We start from the raw sequence: 22,699 nt of genomic DNA on the forward strand, positions 1-22,699 counted from the left end.
ATTCTTTTAAATGTGGCCAGATTTCCTTCAGAACTCTTGTCTGTGAACCTCCGCTACATCAACTGGCTGAAAGGCTTAATTACGAATTTTGCAAAGTGTTGTTTTTAAGCATACTACCAACTGCAAAAGAAACACTATATAAGGAGATGCTTATTTCCACTAAAAAGAGACTTAAAATCTATTCAAAAACACATGATATGTGTATTTGGTTATAAGTGAGAAGGAACCAATACTCACCTTGGAACTGTGAAAGGTCTACATCTGACCAATTAACACTGCTGGCGATTCGACAGCTTTCTTTTAGCATATCAAGTGTTGCATACCAATCATTTGAAACACCTATAAAAATAATATTGGCAATATTATAAATCTTGGATAGCGAAAGTTTGAGCTGGCTTTACTCCTGATATTGGCCGATCCCAATCCAGTTTTACAAATGGATTCAAACCCATTATATCATGCACTGGGGCAATCTGCTCTGTGAGACAGGCAGGAAAGGTATTATTTCCCTGTATTTTACAAACAAAAGAAATTGAACCTAGAGAGGAGGCATGACTTAGCAAGGCCACTATGATGAATCCAAGACTTGAAGCCAGCTGTACTCTGCAGCATTCCAAGAGGCCCCATTCACCTTGTAGTCTATGTCTATGGTACCCTCTGCAGTTCTGCAGTGCAGAGACTGCCTGGTCTGTGAGCAACGTCGGTTAAGCATCTCACCAGAAACCATCAAGACCTATCTTAAGAGCAACAGACATTTTTTTTTCTTTTAAAATCAGGGTATGAATCTATCATTCTAAACAAAATACTTGGCAGGAATATGCAAAGAAAGAAAAAGTGGGAACATTCACTGAATACGTAAATGCAAGGTACTAGACTAGGCATTTCATACTTTGTAACCTCAATATGATCCTCATAACAACACTGTATACCAGTGTTGTTCTACAGCTAACAAAATAATAAGACCAAAAGAGTTAATGCACCAAAGGTCATAAAGAGCCATAATGAAGATTCGAATACAGGTCTTTCAGACATAAATCTATACTCTTTCTTCTATACCACACTAAATCACAATAGACTGCAGACAGACTGTGCATTCCACTCTTCTTTCAAACGCTCACAAAAACACTTGTTTTCCAGAAGAACAAAAGAGTTAAAACCAAAACCTGCAAGGGTTGCTGAGTTTGCCTATGTTACCACATAAACTGTAATCAAGACAATATCCAGGTGAATCTATAGACTGAAGGACTTACAACTCTAGGACTACGGCAAGGAAACACAAAAGATGGATAAGAAGAGTATTGGTAGAAAATATATATAAGCCCCAGATAACAGATCCAAATTCACAGTTAGCCAAACACACGTCAGGAGACAAAAACTTACCAGAATTACAGGATACCTGTTGTGGGGGAGGGGGTGCCTGATGTGTTAACGTCTGATGCTGATGGTTCGGATGGTGCTGTACGTGCTGGTGTGGAGAGGGGTGCTGGGGGTGAGGGGACTGGAGCTGGCTGTGTTGCTGCGGGTGTGGTGCTGGGTGCTGCGGACGCTGTGGATGCTGTGGTAAACCATGCGGTCGATGGGACGGATGTGGAGACGGCTGTGTGTGCATCTGGGGGTGGGACAGTGAGACCTGTGCAACCGAATTACTGCCCGTGGTGTTGAGGCCACTGCCATGACTGTTGGTCAGGCTGCTTTGGTTGCTGTGTGGGTGAGAGCTCACTGTACTGCCGGGAGAGTGCTGATAGGAACAAGAAGTGTGGGACTGCTGGGAAGATTCAGAAGGGATGTTCATCAAACCTGAAAACAGACAAAGCAAGAACACTGATGGTCAGATTTCAGTTATACCTTATGACAAACATTTGCAAAATTATTTACAGAGCAAAGGTATATGCTGTCAGGAAGTGATTTTGGTTCAGTTTAACAAGTATTGATAGAGCATCCACCATACCCTGGGGCTCTGGGGCTACCAAGAAGAAACATCATTCTCTGCCCTCAAGTAGCTCGTGGTCCAGTGGAAGAGACAGACACTTGAGGAGATTACGTCCAACACTGTAAGTACTAAGGCAAAAGTATACAGAGGGAATACAGGAACTCTGCTTCTTCCCCGTTTTACCTAGGAAGGGGCTCTGAAATACAGAGAAGCCTTCCTTGAAAAGGCAGTATCTGGGTTGAGTCTTGAAAGATGACTAAAATGTTAAGGGAAAAGTGGGAGAGGTGTTGGGTCACATTGAGGGTGGTTCTCTATAGGTCTGAAGACCTTTGACAAAAGAGGAGGGTAGAAATAAAGCCCAGTTATTTCTGATCTCTTTCTCTGACTACTCCAAAAACTTTAAGTCCAAGATGGCTAGAATCCTTAAGACCAAGCAAAACAAAACAGCCATCTCCACTGCTCTTTTTCATTACTCTTATGGAACATTCTTGAGATAGACACAGTTTAGGGGTTAAGATTACATATTTCTTAACACCAGAAAAGAGGAATTAAAATCTCTGCACCACAATTTACACACTTGGTAACTCTGGAGAATTATTAACCTCTCCAAGCCACAATTACCTCAATTATAAATGGGTATGATAATAGTACCTGCTTCGTAGAGTTGTTGTGAGGATTACATGCCATGGTACAAGTGCAGGCTGCAGGCTTAGCTCAGTAAATATTAGCCGCTATGATGATAATGATGATTAGGCCAGAAGTGCTTAATGTTAAAAATAATGTATGTTTGGTTTGCAGGTAGACACTCACTTTAACAAACCTTATTGCAACATGTAGTTCTATATAACTACACTATTTTCATATCCCAGAAGACAACATATAATGTTTTGCTGAACCAAACACAAAAAAGTTTTACTTGAATGAAATGAAAATAAAGTCCCATACCATGCTGCCAGTCAATAAAAGAATCAAAAATTTTAAACAAAAATAAAAGTATTCTCATACTTGTTATCAGGAGTAAAATTATATCAGAGTACATTATAAGATAATCTCAAAACATAATAAATTAAGGTTTTATAGGTAGAAGAGTTTATAAAAGTGCTTGCCTTAACCCTGGGAAAAATGTCATTTATATGGAATCTATAGGGTTACTACAATAAGATGAAAGAGAGCAGTTATTTCATTATCTGTTTCCAATAAAGTCCTAACATTTTAAGAGGGCACCCAGATATAATCTCTACCAACATTTTTAATCCCAAATTGTTTTTAAAATAAAACAAAACAAAATATCTTTCAGAAGCCCAGTATGTAAAACTAATAAATGTAAAGTTGTTTTCTGGGAAGCCATGAAAAGAAACCTGTTAGGTCTCCCTCTTCATCTGCACCCTTCTCTCTGAAACCTCCAGAAAACCCAACAGCTCCAAAGAGAACAATTTGGAAAGCACTGATCTAGTCTAATCTTCTTCACTGTACAATGGGAATGCTTAGGTCTAAAGAGGTGAAGTTAACTCAGTTGACTTTATGGTAGAACCTGGACTAGAACCCAGAATTCCTGTCAATCTTCTTTTCTTTTTTTTATTAGTGTAATGAAATAGCATTATGGGTTTCAGAAATTGTCGCCATTGTTATTTCAAAGCCAGTATTTTTCTACTATGATCAGCAAAGCCTTAGTTTTTTTTTTTTTGTACTTTTATAGAAAGAAAATTTAATATAAAATTTGAGAAAATACATGACTCTTACTTTAACCAGAAAACCAACTTCCTAAACAAACTACTGATATTCATCAATATATATAACATTAACTTTCATAATATCTGACAATGATATTAAAATGTAAACTCTTTAAAGGCAGGGATTTTTGTCTACTGCCGTGAACAGGTAAACCCTCTGAGTTGGGGTATAAATAGTCAATCTGCCAAACAAAGCAATGCTTCAATGTTTGAGTTCCCAACAATTTCTGACTAGTGTTCATTCTATGGTGGAACAACAATGAGACACCTTGATCCTACTAAATGACTCTGATTAAAATTAAACCAGCAGCTAATAGGACAGTAATACATAATAGCAACAATCTAGCATTTGGTTGAGATGTAACAGTACATCTCAACCAGTATCACTTTTAGTGTTAAATCTGATTTAAGTATGTTGTACAAAATAATGACCACTAACTAATGTGTTCACTTATAAGTGCCATACATGAAACTGCAAATTTGGTGCTACCATATTCCAAAAGTTATCTCTTTGCTAACAGCAGTCAGAACAGAAAAGCAAGGCACATCTATTCTTGTGGTGCAACATTTACCACTCAAACACTTCATATGCTAGACATCACTAATTAATCATGGCAGTCTTTCCCACATGGCATAAATGCAGTGTCAGAATCCTTTAACACAATGCTCCAGGACACCACTAGTAATCAAACAAAGTAGGCATGCATGAGGAGATAGATTTATCTGCCATTCTTGTGCTATGATAAAAATATATACAGACTATAGTAAAGGCACAAAGAACCTTCAATCCTTATCATGATGGTAATGTTCTAAGATTAAGGAACTATAACAGCTGCGATGTGAAAATAATTCTTTAAAAAATTTCAATAAAAAAATTACAAAAGAGGTATTAAAAAACTCACCTTGTTGACTAAGTGACTGCTCAAAAACTGACTTATAAAGGCTCCGAAATGAGGCACTGAGATCTTCAAAATTATATTCTGAGAAAAGTAGTTGTTTGTCTCGTTCTGGAAGGTTGTACTGTGGCTGTTGTTGAGGAGTTAATGACTGAGAGACTGGTTCTGGATGATTTGTCACCTAACATTAAAAGAAAAAATCTACTAATTTAGTAGCTCTATATGAAAATTGGTTTGTTACATATAAAACTGAAAATATCAGAACAGTTTCTAGAATCCAAAGGAATTAACTTCCCTGTCTTCGGCTTTCCTATCCTCTGTTAAGTTGGGTATACATAAAAGGACAGACCACAAATTGTTAACTTAGGTCTTGAAGAATCTCAGAAATCTAATCCAACCCCCACATTTCACAGTAGGGGGGAAGAATTCAAAGTTAAAGGACCTTCCCAAGGTCATAATAAGTGATAAGCTAAGCCTGGAACCCTTCCAGTTTCTGTGGAGTCTTCATCTTGATTTCCACAGAAGCAATTTCATCTCAAACTCACTATACTCTGAAACTACTAACATTTCTCATTCATTTCTTCAATTAATCTTTAAGTATTTCAACTCAAATACTGTGAGTCAGGTTGTATGACACTGCCCAAAGCATCAAGGAACTTCAACACACCTAACTCTTCAATGTAGGTAAATTTTTCTTTTTTAAATGAAACTTAAGGAAAATAAGAAATGAAGGGTAAAAGACAAAGGAGATTCTGAGAAAAAAAGAATGGATCAGGGCCTCAAGCTATGCAAGGAAAAAGAGCACCATGAACACCTAAAAAATAAGAATTATCTCTGAAGACAGCACAACTAGAAATAAAATAAAACATGATCAGCAATATATCTTAAAGATCATATCAAGCAGTAACAAACTACCATTTGGTTTAGTGTTTTGAAAAAATTAAGATATGAACACTGGCTATAAATTTATGCAGCCTTTCAAAATGATGCTTACAAGGAGTCTACAATGACATGGAAAAATACGAGTTTTGTGTAGGGGAATGGCTCCACCACTGGCACATGACTTCATCATTACTGAGTACTTTAATTCATCACCTGATCAGCTAAATACGTAATTTTTTTCAGGAAGGGTGCATGAAAACAAGGGTAGGATGCTTTCTAAACTCTGTGTATCAAAGAATTAATGTCTTTTTCTTGACTTCACAACTGAATGAAAATTTGGTGGGCATAATATTTATAATTCCAAACCTATCCCCTTGACACTCTGTATAAAGTGTTCCATCATCTTCGGGCATTTAGTATTATGGAAGAGAGGTATGATTTGTGTTTCTCTGAATGTACCTTATTTCTTCTGCTAGAGTATCTATGATTACTTCTGAAATTTAAAAATTTGTTATGATGTGTCTAGATATAGTGTTTTTCCCATTAACTTTTCTTAGAACTCAGTAACCCTTTTGTTCTCTATTTCTTCTGAAAACTGCTTCTGTACCAACTATTTGGGGACACCTATAATTCGCAATTCTCCATATCTATCGTATTCTTTTACATAATTGTTATTCCTTTATCTGTTTCTTCTGCATTCTCGAAAAATATTTTAAATTTTTTCCCCCAGAGCACTGTTAACAGTTTTGAGTTGTCTTCTTTCTCTTTTCCTACATTCAAGGTGAGTTTTAAAACTGCTCTCTGAATTTGTTCCCCTCATGTTATTTTCTTATTTCAGGTCCCCGCTCCCCCTTATATCTTTTTTCTGTGTAAAGTTTTTACCTATTACTCATCTTGGAACAGGGAGAGATCTGATGAGATCAAATTTATACCATGAACAGTGTGGCGTATGGCTCTCTCCAGCTCTGTTCTGTCTACCGGGGAGGACAGTTGCAAGATGATTTGAAAAGAAGTATCTGATAACGGAAGGGTCAGCACAGGCGCAAGAATACTCACACAGGTCCCTTTATAGCATAGCTTTGTTTTCCAGACCCAAACTGAAAATACAAGACTGGTTAACAACTGAGTACCAGGTCATCCTAACCTTTGGGGTTTGTAAAATCCCCTTCTTAGATATGCTTCTGGGAAACTAGGTGATATACATATCCTCTAAGCTCTTTTACCAAGGACTGTAAAGTATCATCAAACATAGCTTTAGAAGACTAAAGTAAAAATTCTTTTCCTATTCCAATTGTGTTTCACTTGGACAGAGAACAGATGAAGTAGACCAAAATATATAACATTGTACAACAATATATTTGTATCTAACTTGCTAAAATATAACAGAAATCTGCTCTACTTATCTAAGCTAATGATCAATTTGATCAGTGAGAAATATACATCTTCACTTTTTATTTGCATTTCAATTACATTTGGTTCCGTTTTAAGCTCTAAATGAGTACTCAGCAAAGGAGTTAACTTCACCAAGACTTACCGGTGTGTAACTATGCACACTTCCAACACTGTTCAAATTAACAGATGCCAAACTCTGATCTGAGAGACTGTTGTTAAGGCTACTGCGTGGGCTATCACTACCATCCTGATCAGTGTTGTACAATGTTACCTACAATGAAAAGAACAGCAACATTCGAATAAGTAGTTCCTACTATAAAGAGTACTTTTTAAGCAACTCTACAAAAATACAACTAACCTGGTAGATGGAAGGAAAACAAAATGTTACTGGTCTTTCCTTTGGTGTTTACCTACCCCAAATCCATGCTCTACATCGCTAACTCCATGTTCACCATGAAATATTGATAATTTACTTTCAAACTAAAGGATATATCCCATCCAGAGGTACATAAATTCAATTTTCTAAAAGGTATAATTAGTTCATCGACATTTAATAAGAGGGGATTATAACAGATTTTTACTGTTAAATATTTCTATAATGCATAAACTTATTTTTACTCAAGCTTTAAGCAAAATCAGTTTTCTTCTTTCAAAATCTTAGGCATCAAAAAAAAGGACACAAAAAATAGAATTTAGGCATCATAGTGTTTATAATATTGAAAACTGTAAACTTAACTGTCCAACACAATTGCAGAATCATAAATATGTGATCTGATTTTTAAAATAACAATAATATGCTAACATATGCATTAGACATGAAAGAACTATGTATCAAACTGTTAACAATGGTTAACTGGCAGGGGGCTGGGTATTCCTGAAGACTTCTGTCACTGATAGTGTATATTTTTACAATGCTTGAGTATGTTTATAATGTGCATTATCATTTTTAATTAGAAACAACAACAAAAAAGATATTTTTAAAACAGAAAACTAGTCTAACTATCCTTTAAAGTTCTATTCAGATTCTACTACCAATTTTCCTTTTTATGCTCCTACTTTCATGGGAAAAATTAATACTTTTGATTTTATGGTGTAACTAATTTTTATCATATTTTTATCCACTACTAGACTGTTAGCAACTTGAGTTCCCCAATAAATAATCATAAGCAGCATAATGTTTTCTACTCAGTATACACATAATAAATATTTGCTGAATTTAATGACCAACTGAGCTATTACCACCCTTCTGTCTGTGCTGAAAATGGGGTCATGCTCAATGCTCATTTGCCAAAAGAGGCCAAAACCTGGAAAACTAGGCATATATGCCTCAATACTTCAGGCAAAACCAAACTGTCTCACATTCACATCAGCTAGGAACAATCATGTGTCTAGGAACTAGTAAGGGAAAAGAGTATAAGGAAAAATGAGAGGAAATAAAACTATGGCAAAGATTTTTCTGGTCAATATTTCCAGCGTAAATTTCATTTTTTAAAAAATCAACCTTATGGGCTCTTAAGCAATATAGTATCAGCAAATTACAAGCATCCCATGGTCATTGTGTTGGCTGCTCATTCTCTCCTGTCCATGCTTAGTTACCTATCACTCAAGTCAGAAATACTTCCCACCATCTTGGACAAATGCTCATAGCTAAGGAGGATAAGATTTTTATTAAAATGTAACATATTATGGAGAGGAAAATACACGAGTTGTTATAGTTTATTAATTATAAAACGGGCATACTCATGGAATCACGTAATCAACAGCAATTCTCAAACTTTGATCTTAGAACCCTTCTGCAGTCTTAAATATTAAGGAGGCAAGGAGCTTTTGTTTATTTTGATATATTTATCAATAACTGGCATATTAGAAATTTAAAAAATTTTAAATACTAATTTAAAAATAACTATTACAAACTCAACTATATGTTAACAAAAAAAATATTTTCTCTCAATAAATAAGTAAAATTAGAAGGGTGCCACTGTTTTACATTTTTGTAAATTTCAAAGCCTGGCTTAATAGGAAACAGTTAGAGTCTCATATCTGCTTCTGCATTCCATCTGTTGCAATATGTTGTTTAGGTGGAAGTACAGAAAGAAAACCCAGCATCATATATATACATATATATACATATATACATATATATATATATATGTATATATATGTATATATATGTATGCTTGGAAAAGGGAAGCATATTTTAATAGACTTTTCAGATAATTGTGGATAGTCTTTTTTGATACTACACAAAAATATGACAAGTGACAATTTTTTGAAGATTAGTTGCAATGTAACATCTGAAACCATATGAATAAATTTTCATACTCTTTCACATTATAATCCACTTTCCACCTCGGACTTTGAATGGATCATTTACCCATGCATGATTTTATAACATTATGCATTGGTCATTCGGAAAATATCACTCACTAAGTTATGCAGATCTTCCAAATATCGACATATTTCATTACACAACATCAAAACATCACACTTGTTAACATTACCAATAATCTCATTGGAAAAGTGTGTAAAGACTATGAAGCTATCAGACTCACTGTGGTGGATGTAAGTTTTCCAAACCTGTATGTTTTGCTTAAAAGCTCAAATTTTACCATTGGCAAGAGATACTGTCAACTGTTTTCCTTTAAGTGAGAGGCTTACTTTATTCATTTTCAAGAAAATATCTGCCAAATACCCAAATCTGAATAATAGTGTCAGTTGTTCTTTCAAGTAAAATCAATGCTCCATGAACAAAGTGGCTAGATCAACACAAATGCTCTTCCTTGAAGCAACCACTGTACTTCGGTATACACAGTTTAAGCGTTTTATGCGTACTTCCCATTTCACCACACAGATTCTTAAAAACGTATACTCAAAGGTCACAATTTAATAAAATTATTTTTCCTGCATCATCAAGGATATTCTTAACTAGTTATTATTATTTTTTTTAATCTGAAGGGTGTGTGGCTGTGAAGAATACAATGACTACTAGTACAGTCAGGTGTCACTGCCTTGACTTGTGCTAATGTTTACATATTATTGCTTTTGCTGCATTTGTGAAAACACAAAAATAAAGGAAAAGGCAAATAGCATTTTAGTATTATCATGGAATCCCCAAAAGGGTATTGGTTATTCAGGTGTCCACAGATCACAGAACCACTGATACAGAACATACCTGCACACCAGAAGGCCCACTCATGAACTCTCCCAATCATCATTCACCAGCCAGTCATTATCCATCCGCATATCTCCTGTTACAGATAACCACCATGCAGACTTCTACCATTAATGACTCGTTTCATACAACGTATATATCCTTTTCTGTCCTTTTGCAGTAAATTTAGCTAAAGGATTACGTAAAGCTTTGTTGTGTGTTGCGTTAGCATCGGCTCTTAATCTTTTGTTACTTCCTTCATTCTACTTTTTAAAACATATTTTATTCTTTTTCATCCAATTGAGAACTTTATCATTTATATTAAGGTCTCAAATCCATCTGAAATTGATTTTTGTGCATGAAAAAAATCTCACTTTTCTATTGATTCAGCACCATTTGTTGAAAGACATCACTGAACTCTGTTCCATAATTCTATGTGTCTATTCTTATGCCAATATTACACTTTCAATTATTGTAGGTTTACTCTTGATATTTGGAAGTATAAATCCTCTTTTATCTTTTTCTTCAACATTTTCTTCAACTACTGTTTACCATTTGGAGTCTCATTTATCTTTCAAAATCAGCTGGTCATTTCCTACTATCTTCCTTCCCCTAAAAAAAGCATTGTGGAATTTTGATTGGGATATTATATCTGTAGGTAAACTCAGGAAAAACTGACTTCTTTACAATAATCTTCTCTATGAAAATTATATATCTACTTATTTATACCCCCTTTGTTCTCTCTCAGTAATTTTTTATAGTTTTCTGTGCAGAGTTCATCTTTCATTTAATCCTAGCTACCTCAGAGAGTTATTGGGGGTTTGGTTCCAGACCACTGCAATAAAGCAAGTATTGAAATAAAGCAAGTCACACGAATTTTCTGGTCTCCCAGTGCATATAAAAGTTATGTTTACAATGTACTGTAGTCTACTAAGTGTGCAATAGCATTATGTCTACAGAAACAATGTATATATCTTAATTTAAAAATACTTTATTGGTAAAAAATGTTAACCATCAGCTGGCAACACAGGGTTGCCACAAACCTTCAATTTGTAAAAAGCCCAATATCTGGGGAGCGCAATACACCTAAGCACAATAAAATGAGGTGTCTCTGTACTTGACGTTTTTGAATGTTAATTTAAGTATTATCTTTTAAATTGTATTTTCTAACTGTCCATGGCTAACACAGAAAAATAACTGACTTCTAAAATCCAACACTGATCTAATATTGACACCTTGGTAAATTCACTTATTAATTCCAAGAGTTTATCTGTAGATTCTGTTGAATTTTCCATATGAATAATGATGTCTTCTGTGAACGATGGCTTTACTTTTGCCTTCCCATATTTTTTTGCTTTACACAGTTATCCTTTAAAGAGATTTACATTTTTTTAAAAAAAGCTTTATATTTACCCACATAGTTATCATTTCTGGTGTCCTTAATTGCTCTGTGTAGATCCTGATTTACATCAGGAACTTCAATTACACATATTATAGGTTGCCTGAAGCTGTCCCCACAGCTCACTAATACTCTATTTACTTTCTTACAGTCTTTTCTCTGTGTTTCACTTTGGATAGCTTTTATTGCTATATCTTCAAGTTCACATCTTTCCTTCTACAATGCCTAATCTGCTGTTAATCCCATCTAGTTTATTTTTCAACTGGGACATATTTTTATCCCTAAGGAGTTTGATTTGGGTTTTTAAATATCTTCCATGTGTCTATACACATGTTCAACCTGAACTTCCATAAAATATAGTTACATTAACAGTTCCCCCCACCCCCTAGCCCCCGGCTTGAGATATAATTGACATATAACATTGTATAAATTTAAGGTGCACAATGTACTAGTTTGATATACTTATGTATTACAAAATCACTACCATCATAGCATTAGCTAACACCTCCATCACCTTACATAATTACTATTTCTCTTTGTGGTGAGAACATTTAAGACCTACTCTCCTAGCAACTTTTCTCCTAGCAACAGTGTTGTAGTATCATGCCTGTAATCACCATGCTATATATTAGATTCCCAAAACTTAATCATCTTACAACGAAAAGTTCTCTTTGACCATCTCCCCACTTCTCCCCACCCCCTAGGCCCCCAGTAAGCACCATTCTATTCTGTTTCTCTGAGTTTGGCCTTTTAAGATTCCACATATAAGTGATATCATACAGTATTTGTCTTTCTCTGCCTGACTTATTTCACTTGGCATAAGGCCTTCAAGGTCCATCCATTTTGTCACGAATGGCAGGATTTCTTTCTTTCTCATGGTTGAACATTATTCCATTGTATATTACATACCACATCTTCTCTATCCATTCATCTATCGATAGACACTTAGGTTATTTCCATATCTTGGCTCATGATAACTGTTTTAATGTCCTTTTCTACTAGTTCTATCATGTGTGTCACTTCCGGGTCAGTTCTAATTGACTGATTTTTGCCTCATTATGGGTTGTTTTCTACTGCTTCTTTGCTTGGTAACTTTTTATTGGATGCCAGACTATTGTGAATCTACATTATTAAGTGCTATATTTTTAGATTCTTATGAATGTTCTTGAGCTTTATTCTGGGACACAGTTAAATTATATGACAACAGGAATGAAATACTGATACATGCCATAACATGGATGAACCTTGAAAATGTGTTTAGTGAAAGAAGTCAGACATAAAAGGTCATATATTTTGCAATTCCACTTACATGAAAGGTCCAGAATAGGCAAATCCAGAATGTTAGAAAATAAATTAATGGTTACCAGGGGATGGAGGAAATGGGATATGAATGCTAATGGGTATGAGATTTTCTTTTGGGAGTAATGAAAATGTGTACACATACCACATCTTCTTTATCCATTGATCTGTCAATGGACATTTAGGTTGCTTCCATGTCTTGGCTACTGTAAATAGTGCTGCTATGAACACTGGGGTGCATGTGTCTTTTCAAATTACACTTTTCTCTGGATATATGCCTAGGAGTGGGATCACTAGATCATATGGCAACTCTATTTTTAGTTTTTTGAGGAACCTCCAAACTGTTTTCCACAGTGGCTGCACCAATTTACATTCCCACCAACAGTGTAGAAGGGTTCCCTTTTCTCTACACCCTCTCCAGCATTTATTATTTGTAGACTTTTTGATGATGGCCACTCTGACTGGAGTGAGGTGATACCTCACTGTAGTTCTGATTTGCATTTCTCTAATAATTAGTGATGTTGAGCATCTTTTCATGTGCATATTGGCCATCTGTATGTCCTCTTCAGAGAAATGTCTGTTTAGGTATTCTGTCCATTTTTTGATTGGGTTGTTTTTTGTTGTTGTCATTGAGTTGTATGAGATGTTTGTACATTTTAGAAATTAATCCCTTGTCAGTCCCATCATTTGCAAATATTTTCTCCTACTCTGTAGGTTGTCTTTTCGTTTTGTTTATGGTTTCCTTTGCTGTGCAAAAGCTTGTAAGTTTGATTAGATCCCATCTGTTTATTTTTGCTTTTATTTCTATTGCCTTGGGAGAGTGACCTAAGAAAACACTGCTATGATTTATGTCAGAGAATGTATTGCCTATGTTCTCTTCTAGTTTTATGGTGTTATGTCTTATATTTAAGTTTTTAAGTCATTTTGAGTTTACTGTGTATGGTGTGAGGGTGTGTTCTAACTTCACTGATTTACATGCAGTGGTCCAGCTTTCCCAATACCACTTGCTAAAGAGACTTGTCATTTCTCAATTGTGTATTCTTGCCTCCTTTGTCAAAGATTAATTGACCGTAGGTGTGTGGGTTTATTTCTGGGCTCTGTATTCTGTTCCCTTGATCCATATGTCTGTTTTTGTGCCAATACCATGCTGTTTTGATTACTGTAGCTTTGCAGTATTGTCTGAAGTCTGGGAAGCTTATGCCTCCAGCTTTGTTCCTTTCCCTCAGGATTGCTTTGGCAATTCTGGTTCTTTTATGGTTCCACATAAATTTTAGGATTATTTGTGCTAGTTCTGTGAAAAATGTCATGGGTAATTTGACAGGGATTGCATTAAGTCTGTAGATTGCTTTGGACAGTATGGCCATGTTAACAATATTAATTCTTCCAATCCAAGAGCATGGGATATCTTTCCATTTCTTTGAATCATCTTCAATTTACCAATATTTTATACTTCTCAGCATATTAATCTTTCACTTCCTCGGCCAGGTTTATTCCTAAGTATTTTTTTTGATGCAATTTTAGAAGGGATTGTTTTTTTTTACTTTCCCTGACATTTCATTGTTAAGTGTAAAGAAATGCAACAGATTTCTGTATGTTAATCTTGTACCCTGCTACCTTGCTGAATTCGTTTATCAGATCTAATAGTTTTTGTGTGAAGTCTTTAGGGTTTCCTATATACAGTATCATGTTATCTGCATATAATGACAATTTTATCTATTGGATAGAAGTGGTGAGAGTGGGCATCCTTGTCTTGTTCCAGACTTTAGCAAGAAGGCTTTCAGCTTTTCATGGTTTAGTATTATGTTGGCTGTGGGTTTATCATAAATAGCTTTTATTAGGTTGAGATGGGTTCCCTCTACGCTCACTTTGGTAAGAGTTTTTATCATGAGTGGATGTTGAATTTTATCAAATGTTTTTTCTGCATCTATTGAGATGATTATGTGGTTTTTGTCTTTTCTTTTGTTGATGTGGTGTATCACATTGATTTGCATATATTGATCCATTCTTGTGACCCTGGGACGAATCCAACTTGATTGTGGTGTAATATCTTTTTTATGTGTTGTTGGATTTGGCTTGCTAATATTTTGTTGAGAATTTCTGCATCTGTATTAATCAAAGATACTGCCCTGTCATTTTCTTTTTTGTTATTATCTTTGTCTGGTTTTGGTATCAGAGTGATAGTGGCTTCATAGAATGACTCTGAGAGTGTTCCCTCCTCTTCAGTCTTTTGGAAGAGTTTGAGAAGGATCAGTATAAGTTCTTCTTTGCATGTCTGGTAGATTTCCCCAGAGAAGCCATCTGGTCCTGGACTTTTGTTTGCAGGATAATTCACCTCTGCTGGATTATCTATTTCTTCTTGATTCAGTTTTGGTAGGCTGTTATGTTTCTAGAAACTTGTCCTCTTCTTCTAGGTTGTTCAATCTGTTGGCATATAATTGTTCATAGTATTCTCTTATGGTTTTTTGTATTTCTGCAGTATCAGTTGTTATTTCTCTTCTTTCATTCATTATTTTGTTTATTTGGGTGCTCCCTCTTTTCTGCTTGGTGAGCCTGGCCAGAGGTTTGTCGATTTTGTTTGCCCCTTCACAGAACCAGCTCTTGGTTTTATTGAGTTTTTTCTACCTTTTTTTAATCTCTATTATTTCTTTCCTTCTGCTGACTTTACGTTTTGTTTATTCTTCTTTTTCTAATTCTTTTAGGTGGTAGGTTAGGTTATTTGAGATTTTTTCCTGTTTTTTGAAGAAGGCCTGTATTGCAATGAACTTCCCTCTAAGAACTGCTTTTGCTGCATCCCATAGATTTTGTATGGTTGTTTTTGTTGTCATTTGTCTCAAGTATTTTTAAATTTCCTCTTTGATTTCATTGCTGATGCACTGGTTTTTTAGTAGCATGCTGTTTACTCTCCATGTAATCATTTTTTTCTCAGTTCTCTTTCTAAGGTTGAGTTCTAGTTTCATGCTGTTGTGGTCAGAAAAGACTCTTTGGCTTTTAAATGAATATTTAGCACATTTACATTTAATGTATTCCTTAATGTAATTAGATTTAAATACTTTTTATTTTCCTGTGTTCCCATCTTTTCTCTGTTCATTTTTTTTTCTCCTTTCTCGCCTACTTTTGGATTAACCAAGGATTTATTATTTTTCCTTACTTGGTAATATTCTTTTACTATTCTTGTAGTAACCTAGAGCAGTGGTTCATAAGGTAAGGAACTTGGACCAGTACATGACCATTATCTGAGAACGTGTCAGAAATGCAATTTTTCAGACCCCAACTCAGACCTAGAGAATCAGAAACTCTCAGGGTAAGGCCCAGTAATGTGGGTTTTAACAAGCCCTCCTAGTTATTCTGATATATGCTGAAGTGTTAAGAATCACTGCCCTAGATTTTACATGCCCTTGACTTAGTACTTTTACCACTTCCCATACAATGCAAAGACATTAACTGCAATATATTTCCTAATGCCTTACTCTAGTATTGTCATGTGCTTTAACTTCTACAAGTATTTTAGACTCCAAAGCACTATGTTCTATAACAGAACTGCTATTGTTTTAATCACTTGATACATATTTTTATTTACTGACATGCATACTCTTTTGGTGTTCTTCATTCTTTTCTGCACAGGATAATTTTCCTTCTATCTGAAAAATTAACCTCCTTTAATTTTTTAATACTGTAACATTCTCTCACATTTTGTTTCTGTAAAAGCCAATTTACTTAACCTTCATTTTTCATAGAAATTCTGATTTTAGAATTCTGGATTGGCAGTTATTTCCTTTCAGCACTACAAAAATTTCATTCTGGTGGTATTTGACTTTTATCATTTCTATTCAGAATTCAGTGTGTTCCTTTGAAGTTGCCTGTTATTTTCCTCTGATTTTAAGATTTTTTTTTTTAAAAATCCTTGTTTTTTAGCAGTTTGACTTTTATTTGTCTGATAAGGTTTTCTTTTAATTAGTCCTTGGGGTTCTCAGAACTTCTTGAATCTGTACTGTGTTATCTTTCATCAGTCTTAGAAAATTAAAATATTGCTTCTTCTCTATTCCCTTTTGCTTCTCTTCTGGAACACTAATGACAAGTTTGTTAGATCTTTTCCCTGTATCCCATTTATCTCTTAAGCTTCTTTGAATTTTCCATTCTTTGTTTTTCAACCAGCATATTTTCTATTGACCTATCTTCCAGTTCACTGATTGTCTCCTCTGCTGTGTCTAATCTGCTGTTAAATCCATCTATTTAATTCTTAATTTCAGTTATTATATTTTTCAGTTCTCTTGATTCTTCCATACAGATTCCAATTCTGATAAATTTTCTATAATTCATCTATTTTCTTCAACATATTAGTCATAGTTATTTAAAAATCAGTATCTAGATCACTTGTGGATATGTTTATACTATCTTTCCATCTTGGCATTTAATTATTTGGTCTTGTTTCCTGGAATGTCTGAAAATTCTGACTGAAAGTGAGACCTTACTTATGAAAACTTGCAAAAGCTCGGGATATGTTATCTTCTAGAAAGGATTTAGTTTTCTTTTGGCAAGTGGAATATTAGCATACCACCCTAGTAACAGTTTGAGACTGGTGTTATTTTGATTTGCTCTTACTTATAGAACATAATCTTTCTTAAGTATCAATTTGAAAAACTCGGGTGTTTACCATGGCTCCCTCTTTAAAGAACTACAACTTTTGTCCCCCTAACCTCCGTGAGACTGCTGAAGTCTGGCTAGTGAAAAATCCACATGATTTGCCTGTGTCTGAGTCAAAGCACACACAGGTTAGGGATTAGCCAATGCCTTAACTGGATATTGCTTGCAAACAGTTGAGGTCACTTCTGAGATTCCTCAGGATCTTGGTCCTTAAGCCCTGGCTCTTTGGTAGCCTCAAACTCTGGTTTTTACATACCTAGCTCAATGACTGCTCTAGGTTGTAGCTTTCTGTGCAGCCTCTATGCCATGCACTGAGAAGTGGGAAATGTCCCAAGGGAAAACACGTAGGGCTTATCTCAGTGTGCTTCCCTTTTTTCTGAGACCTTCTCTTCTGAAGTCCTGCCTGTCTTTTTCTCCAATGCCTTTCTTTTTTATTGGTGGGCAGGGTGTGGGGGGCAGGGTGTGGGAGGCAGGGTGGTAATTTTATATAGATAGGGAGAAGGGTTAATCTGATACTAGCTATTCTATCATATCTGAAAGCAGAAGTCCAAAAACTCCAGCTCCTTTATTTAGTCACGAAGTCCCAGCGTTACTACTTTCTAACTGTTTCCTAATAGCCACAACTGTCTATGTTTAGGCCTCAGTATCTCCTGCTTGGACTATCGCAAAGAGCAGTACTGGATACCTCTGATTCCAACCCATCTATTTCACCGGAAATTCTCAAGTCTAGCTGGGTATAATTAGGGATGATTTTTAAAAGTACAGATTTCTGGGCCCTACCCACAAGGATAAAGTAACTGATTTGGTAGGCCTGCAATGGAATCTGGGAATTACTACCACCACCAAACACACGTACACACTAACAACCCCACCCCTCCCTTAAATGATTCTGATGGAATCAGTCCATGTATTGCTATTTGGGAAAAATTATTACTTTACACTTCAGTTGTAAGTTTCCTATCTAAATTGGAATTCTGATTAGTCACTCTGATTATAATCTGTCTTCTATCTGCTTGTTCATTACCTTTTACAAATACAAAGATACTACGTGTATTAGTGCAACTGAGTGTATACATGTTTGTGTTTATGTGTGTGCACAAGAAAGTAGAAGAGATTAAAAAAAAAAAAGAGCAAGTGAAAGCAAGGGAGACGGGGAGAGGGTAAAAGCAAGACTGACAGACCGTATGAGTACAAGAGTGAGATATATTATGGCTTCAAGGTGCTCATCATGGTCTAGTAATGGAGGAAATAGATGCACAGAACTGAGTTATTTCATGAACCTCCCAAAGCCTTTTTAGGATTTTGAGATATGAGATTAAGAAACTACCTTGTAAAGAAGAGATATTTGTACCCTACTAGGTATCTAATGAGTTAGCACAAAGTTTTGACCCTTGCTTCAATAACAAAAACAAAACAAAAATTGCAGCAGACTACCACATACTACACTTCTGGGTATGTACCTAGACTTGAATATCATGAAAGAGGTTGACCACCGTTCTAATGGACTCTGAGTTTGTCTGAATTATTTATTTTACTGGATTCTGTTGACACCCTGGTTATTTGTCAATCTCTTTTTAAATCACATATTTAGAGGGGTAATCAATGATTTTGAAATAAATTGATTCAATAAAATGCTGGACTCAAAAATTCAATGGGATTGGTAGTGTCAAGAATTTAAATTTAATATAGAGCTTCCCAATAAGCATCTTCCAATTTTTCCAGAGAATTATTTATTTACTTCTAACTTGTGTAAAGCTAAAAGCATTGTGGATTCAGCTTTCAAACTGCCATGTATGGTTTGGTCAAATTTATATCATCTTTAAACTCAACCATACAGTAATCTACTGTTACTATAAAAGCAAATTAAATGTATTACTCAACGACATTTCAAAAGTGTTCAAAAAAATAGAATTACTTTGTTAGTCACAGTGTTGATTGCCAGAGTTGGAGAGGCACTTCCCGAAATAATACACTCCATTCCCAAAGAATCTGAATCTATGCTATATGGAGTTGAGGCCTAAAATACAAGAACAAAATAAATAATTATTAGCTCATAAAACCACCAACTTTAACACAATTTGAAGTTATTTCATCAAATTCTCTAACATCCAGTTTTGTGCTTTGTTTCTGAAAATAAACTTAAAATCATTACTGAATTCTCTTCTACTATATTTTATTATGCTACTAACCTGATAATCACAAAGTCCATTGGTATGGCTACTCCTTACCAACTCTTTTAACTGGTTGTGGGATAGGTTTGCCAAAATTAGAGATAAACTTCTGTAGTGGAGACTACTAATAATCGGGTAACACTCATTCTCCCCTCTGCTCCCTTTTAGCAATAGATCCCTGTAGTTATCAACTCATCTCTGCCCAGCTAAAGACCACCTTTTCCAGACTCATTTGCAGCTAGCTGTAGCCATATGATTAAGGTGCGACAAATGGGATGTGAGCAAGAGTGATGTGTACAACTTCTGGGTCATGTCTTTGAAAGGAACTTGCTTGCCCTCCATCCTCTTTCCCTCTTATTGCAGGCCTGTGACACAGATATGGTGGTGGTGATCCTGCATAATCAGAAAGCTGAAGGTAATACCCTGGGGAACACTGGAAAGATAAGATTAGAAGGAAACATCTGAATGACCTTGTGGAACAGAGCTGGTTATCCATCTGATCCACCTCTCAGCTTGGACTTTTACCTAAGAGAGAAATAAATCTATCTGGTTTAAGCCTCTCAGGTGTAGTTTTGTCTTCCTTTGTCTGTTAATGCAACTGAACAATATCCTAAATAACACAATTTCATATACATTGTTTATAGAGCTAACATGGGTGTCAAAAATCAATATAGGTTTTCTACATTTAGAATTTTGGATATAGATTGTGATAACTCCTTTCTCTCTCTCAAAATAAAGAGTAATTTCACTGAAAAACATTTCTAAGATTGATTTATTTATCACTTAATCCCTTGGCATGAATTTCTTTCATCAGATAATCCAAGAGGGTAGGGAACAGACATCTTGAAAAAAGGAAAAGACAAGGGTCACCCCTAGAAGGTAGAATCTACTACTTACGTGCTGGATACACACTGAGAGTTAGGTGAACATGGAAAAGCACTTCAGAAATACAAATGGAAGAACTACAAAGACAGCTCTGTCTATGCCCCAACTTTGGTGCCTGCCAATTTAGCTACGATTTATGCCCCAACTTTGGTGCCAGCTAATTTAGATAAATTAACACAGAAGATTAATTTAGAAAGATGCAAATTTCATGCTCCTCTAACTCAACTCAGTCATCTCATTCCAGCCTACTGGTTCACTATCTAATACTCACTCCTCCCCACTGGTAACAAGAGGCAAGCCTGTGTTGTGTGATTTCATGCAAATTACTCAAACTTTATACTCTTTTCCTCATCTATAAGAGGATTATGCCACTTCCTTTAGAGGTCCGTTAAGAGCATTAATGAAATAATTTATGTAAAGCACTTAGCATAGTACCTGAAATGCACAGTAAGTGCTGGTTTCTATGATGACTACTAACATGTATCTACTACTGATGCTGAGAACCTACTGATAGAGAGGAATATTCAATGGTGATTAATGAAAAAGGAGACAGCTGTGGTATGTGGCACTGTATTCCCACAAGGCCAGATTCACAGCTTTAACTAGAAAATCCTTTAATTAGATATTCTTCATGGATACTAAAAATCTGGTTCAATCAACAGAATAAAGGACATTCACAGAAAGATAGACAAGATGAAAAGGCAGAGGGCTATGTACCAGATGAAGGAACAAGATAAAACCACAGAAAAAAACTAAATGAAGTGGAGACAGGCAACCTTCCAGAAAAAGAATTCAGAATAATGATAGTGAAGATGATCCAGGACCTCGGAAGAAGAATGGAGGCAAAGATCAAGAAGATGCAAGAAATGTTTAACAAAGACCTAGAAGAATTAAAGAACAAACAAACAGAGATGAACAATACAATAACTGAAATGAAAACTACACTAGAAGGCATCACTAGAATAACTGAGGCAGAAGAACTGATAAGTGACCTGGAAGACAGAATGGTGGCATTCACTGCTGTGGAACAGAATAAAGAAAAATGAATGAAAAGAAATGAAGACAGCCTAAGAGACCTCTGGGACAAAAGTAAACACAACGACATTCGCATTATAGGGGACCCAGAAGGAGAAGAGAGAGAGAAAGGACCAGAGAAAATATGTGAAGAGATTATAGTCAAAAACTTCCCTAACATGGGAAAGGAAATAGCCACACAAGTCCAGGAAGTGCAGCGAGTCCCACACGGGATAAACCCAAGGAGAAACACACCGAGACACACAGTAATCAAACTGGCAAAAATTAAAGACAAAGAAAAATTATTGAAAGCAGCAAGGGAAAAACGACAAATAACATACAAGGGAACTCCCATAAGGTTAACAGCTGATTTCTCGGCAGAAACTCTACAAGCCAGAAGGGGGTGGCATGATATACTTAAAGTGATGAAAGGGAAGAACCTACAACCAAGATTACTCTACCAGGCAAGGATTTCCTTCAGATTCGATGGAAAAATCAAAAGCTTTACAGACAAGCAAAAGTTAAAGAGAATTCAGCACCACCAAACCAGCTCTACAACAAATGCTAAAGGAAATTCTCTAAGTGGGAAACACAACAGAAGAAAAGGACCTACAAAAACAAACCCGGGGCTTCCCTGGTGGCACAGTGGTTGGGAATCTGCCTGCCAATGCAGGGGACACGGGTTCGGGCCCTGGTCTGGGAAGATCCCACATGCCGCGGAGCAACCAAGCCCGTGAGCCACAACTACTGAGCCTGTGCATCTGGAGCCTGTGCTCCGCAACGGGAGAGGCTGCAATAGTGAGAGGCCCGCGCACCGCGATGAAGAGTGGCCCCCGCTCGCCGCAACTGAAGAAAGCCCTCGTGCAGAAACGAAGACCCAACACAGCCAAAAATAAATAGAAATAAATAAATTAATTAATTAAAAAAAAAAAACCCCCAAAACAATTAAGAAAATGGTCATAGGAACATACATATCGATAATTACCTTAAACACGAATGGATTAAACGCTCCAACCAAAAGACACAGGCTTGCTGAATGGATACAAAAACAAGACCCATATATAGGCTGTCTACAAGAGACCCACTTCAGAACTAGGGACACATACAGACTTGAAAGTGAAGGAATGGAAAAAGATATTCCATGCAAATGGAAATCAAAAGAAAGCTGGAGTAGCTATACTCATATCAGATAAAATAGACTTTAAAATAAAGAATGTTACAAGAGACAAGGAAGGACACTACATAATGATCAAGGGATCAATCCAAGAAGAAGATGTAACAATTATAAACATATATGCACCCAACATAG

General features: G+C 35.8%; 1 protein-coding gene across 4 annotated transcripts in view; it reads right to left on the minus strand.

Moving 5' to 3' along the window:
- FOXJ3 (forkhead box J3) overlaps positions 1–22,699 on the minus strand; it is a 126,175-nt gene that overhangs the window by 13,955 nt on the left and 89,521 nt on the right. Inside the window, exons 6-10 of one of the 4 annotated variants that reach the window (XM_059919988.1) lie at positions 19,236–19,337; positions 6,973–7,101; positions 4,563–4,737; positions 1,381–1,797; positions 238–339 (exon numbers count right to left, since the gene is read on the minus strand). In XM_059919988.1, the coding sequence (XP_059775971.1) occupies positions 238–339; positions 1,381–1,797; positions 4,563–4,737; positions 6,973–7,101; positions 19,236–19,337 (925 nt within the window). The remainder of the gene's footprint in view (positions 1–237; positions 340–1,380; positions 1,798–4,562; positions 4,738–6,972; positions 7,102–19,235; positions 19,338–22,699) is intronic. The other 3 variants (XM_059919994.1, XM_059919997.1, XM_059920001.1) reach the window with 3 other exon arrangements.

The sequence above is a fragment of the Balaenoptera ricei genome, chromosome 1 (genome assembly GCF_028023285.1).
Source record: "Balaenoptera ricei isolate mBalRic1 chromosome 1, mBalRic1.hap2, whole genome shotgun sequence".
Classification (NCBI taxonomy): domain Eukaryota; kingdom Metazoa; phylum Chordata; class Mammalia; order Artiodactyla; family Balaenopteridae; genus Balaenoptera; species Balaenoptera ricei.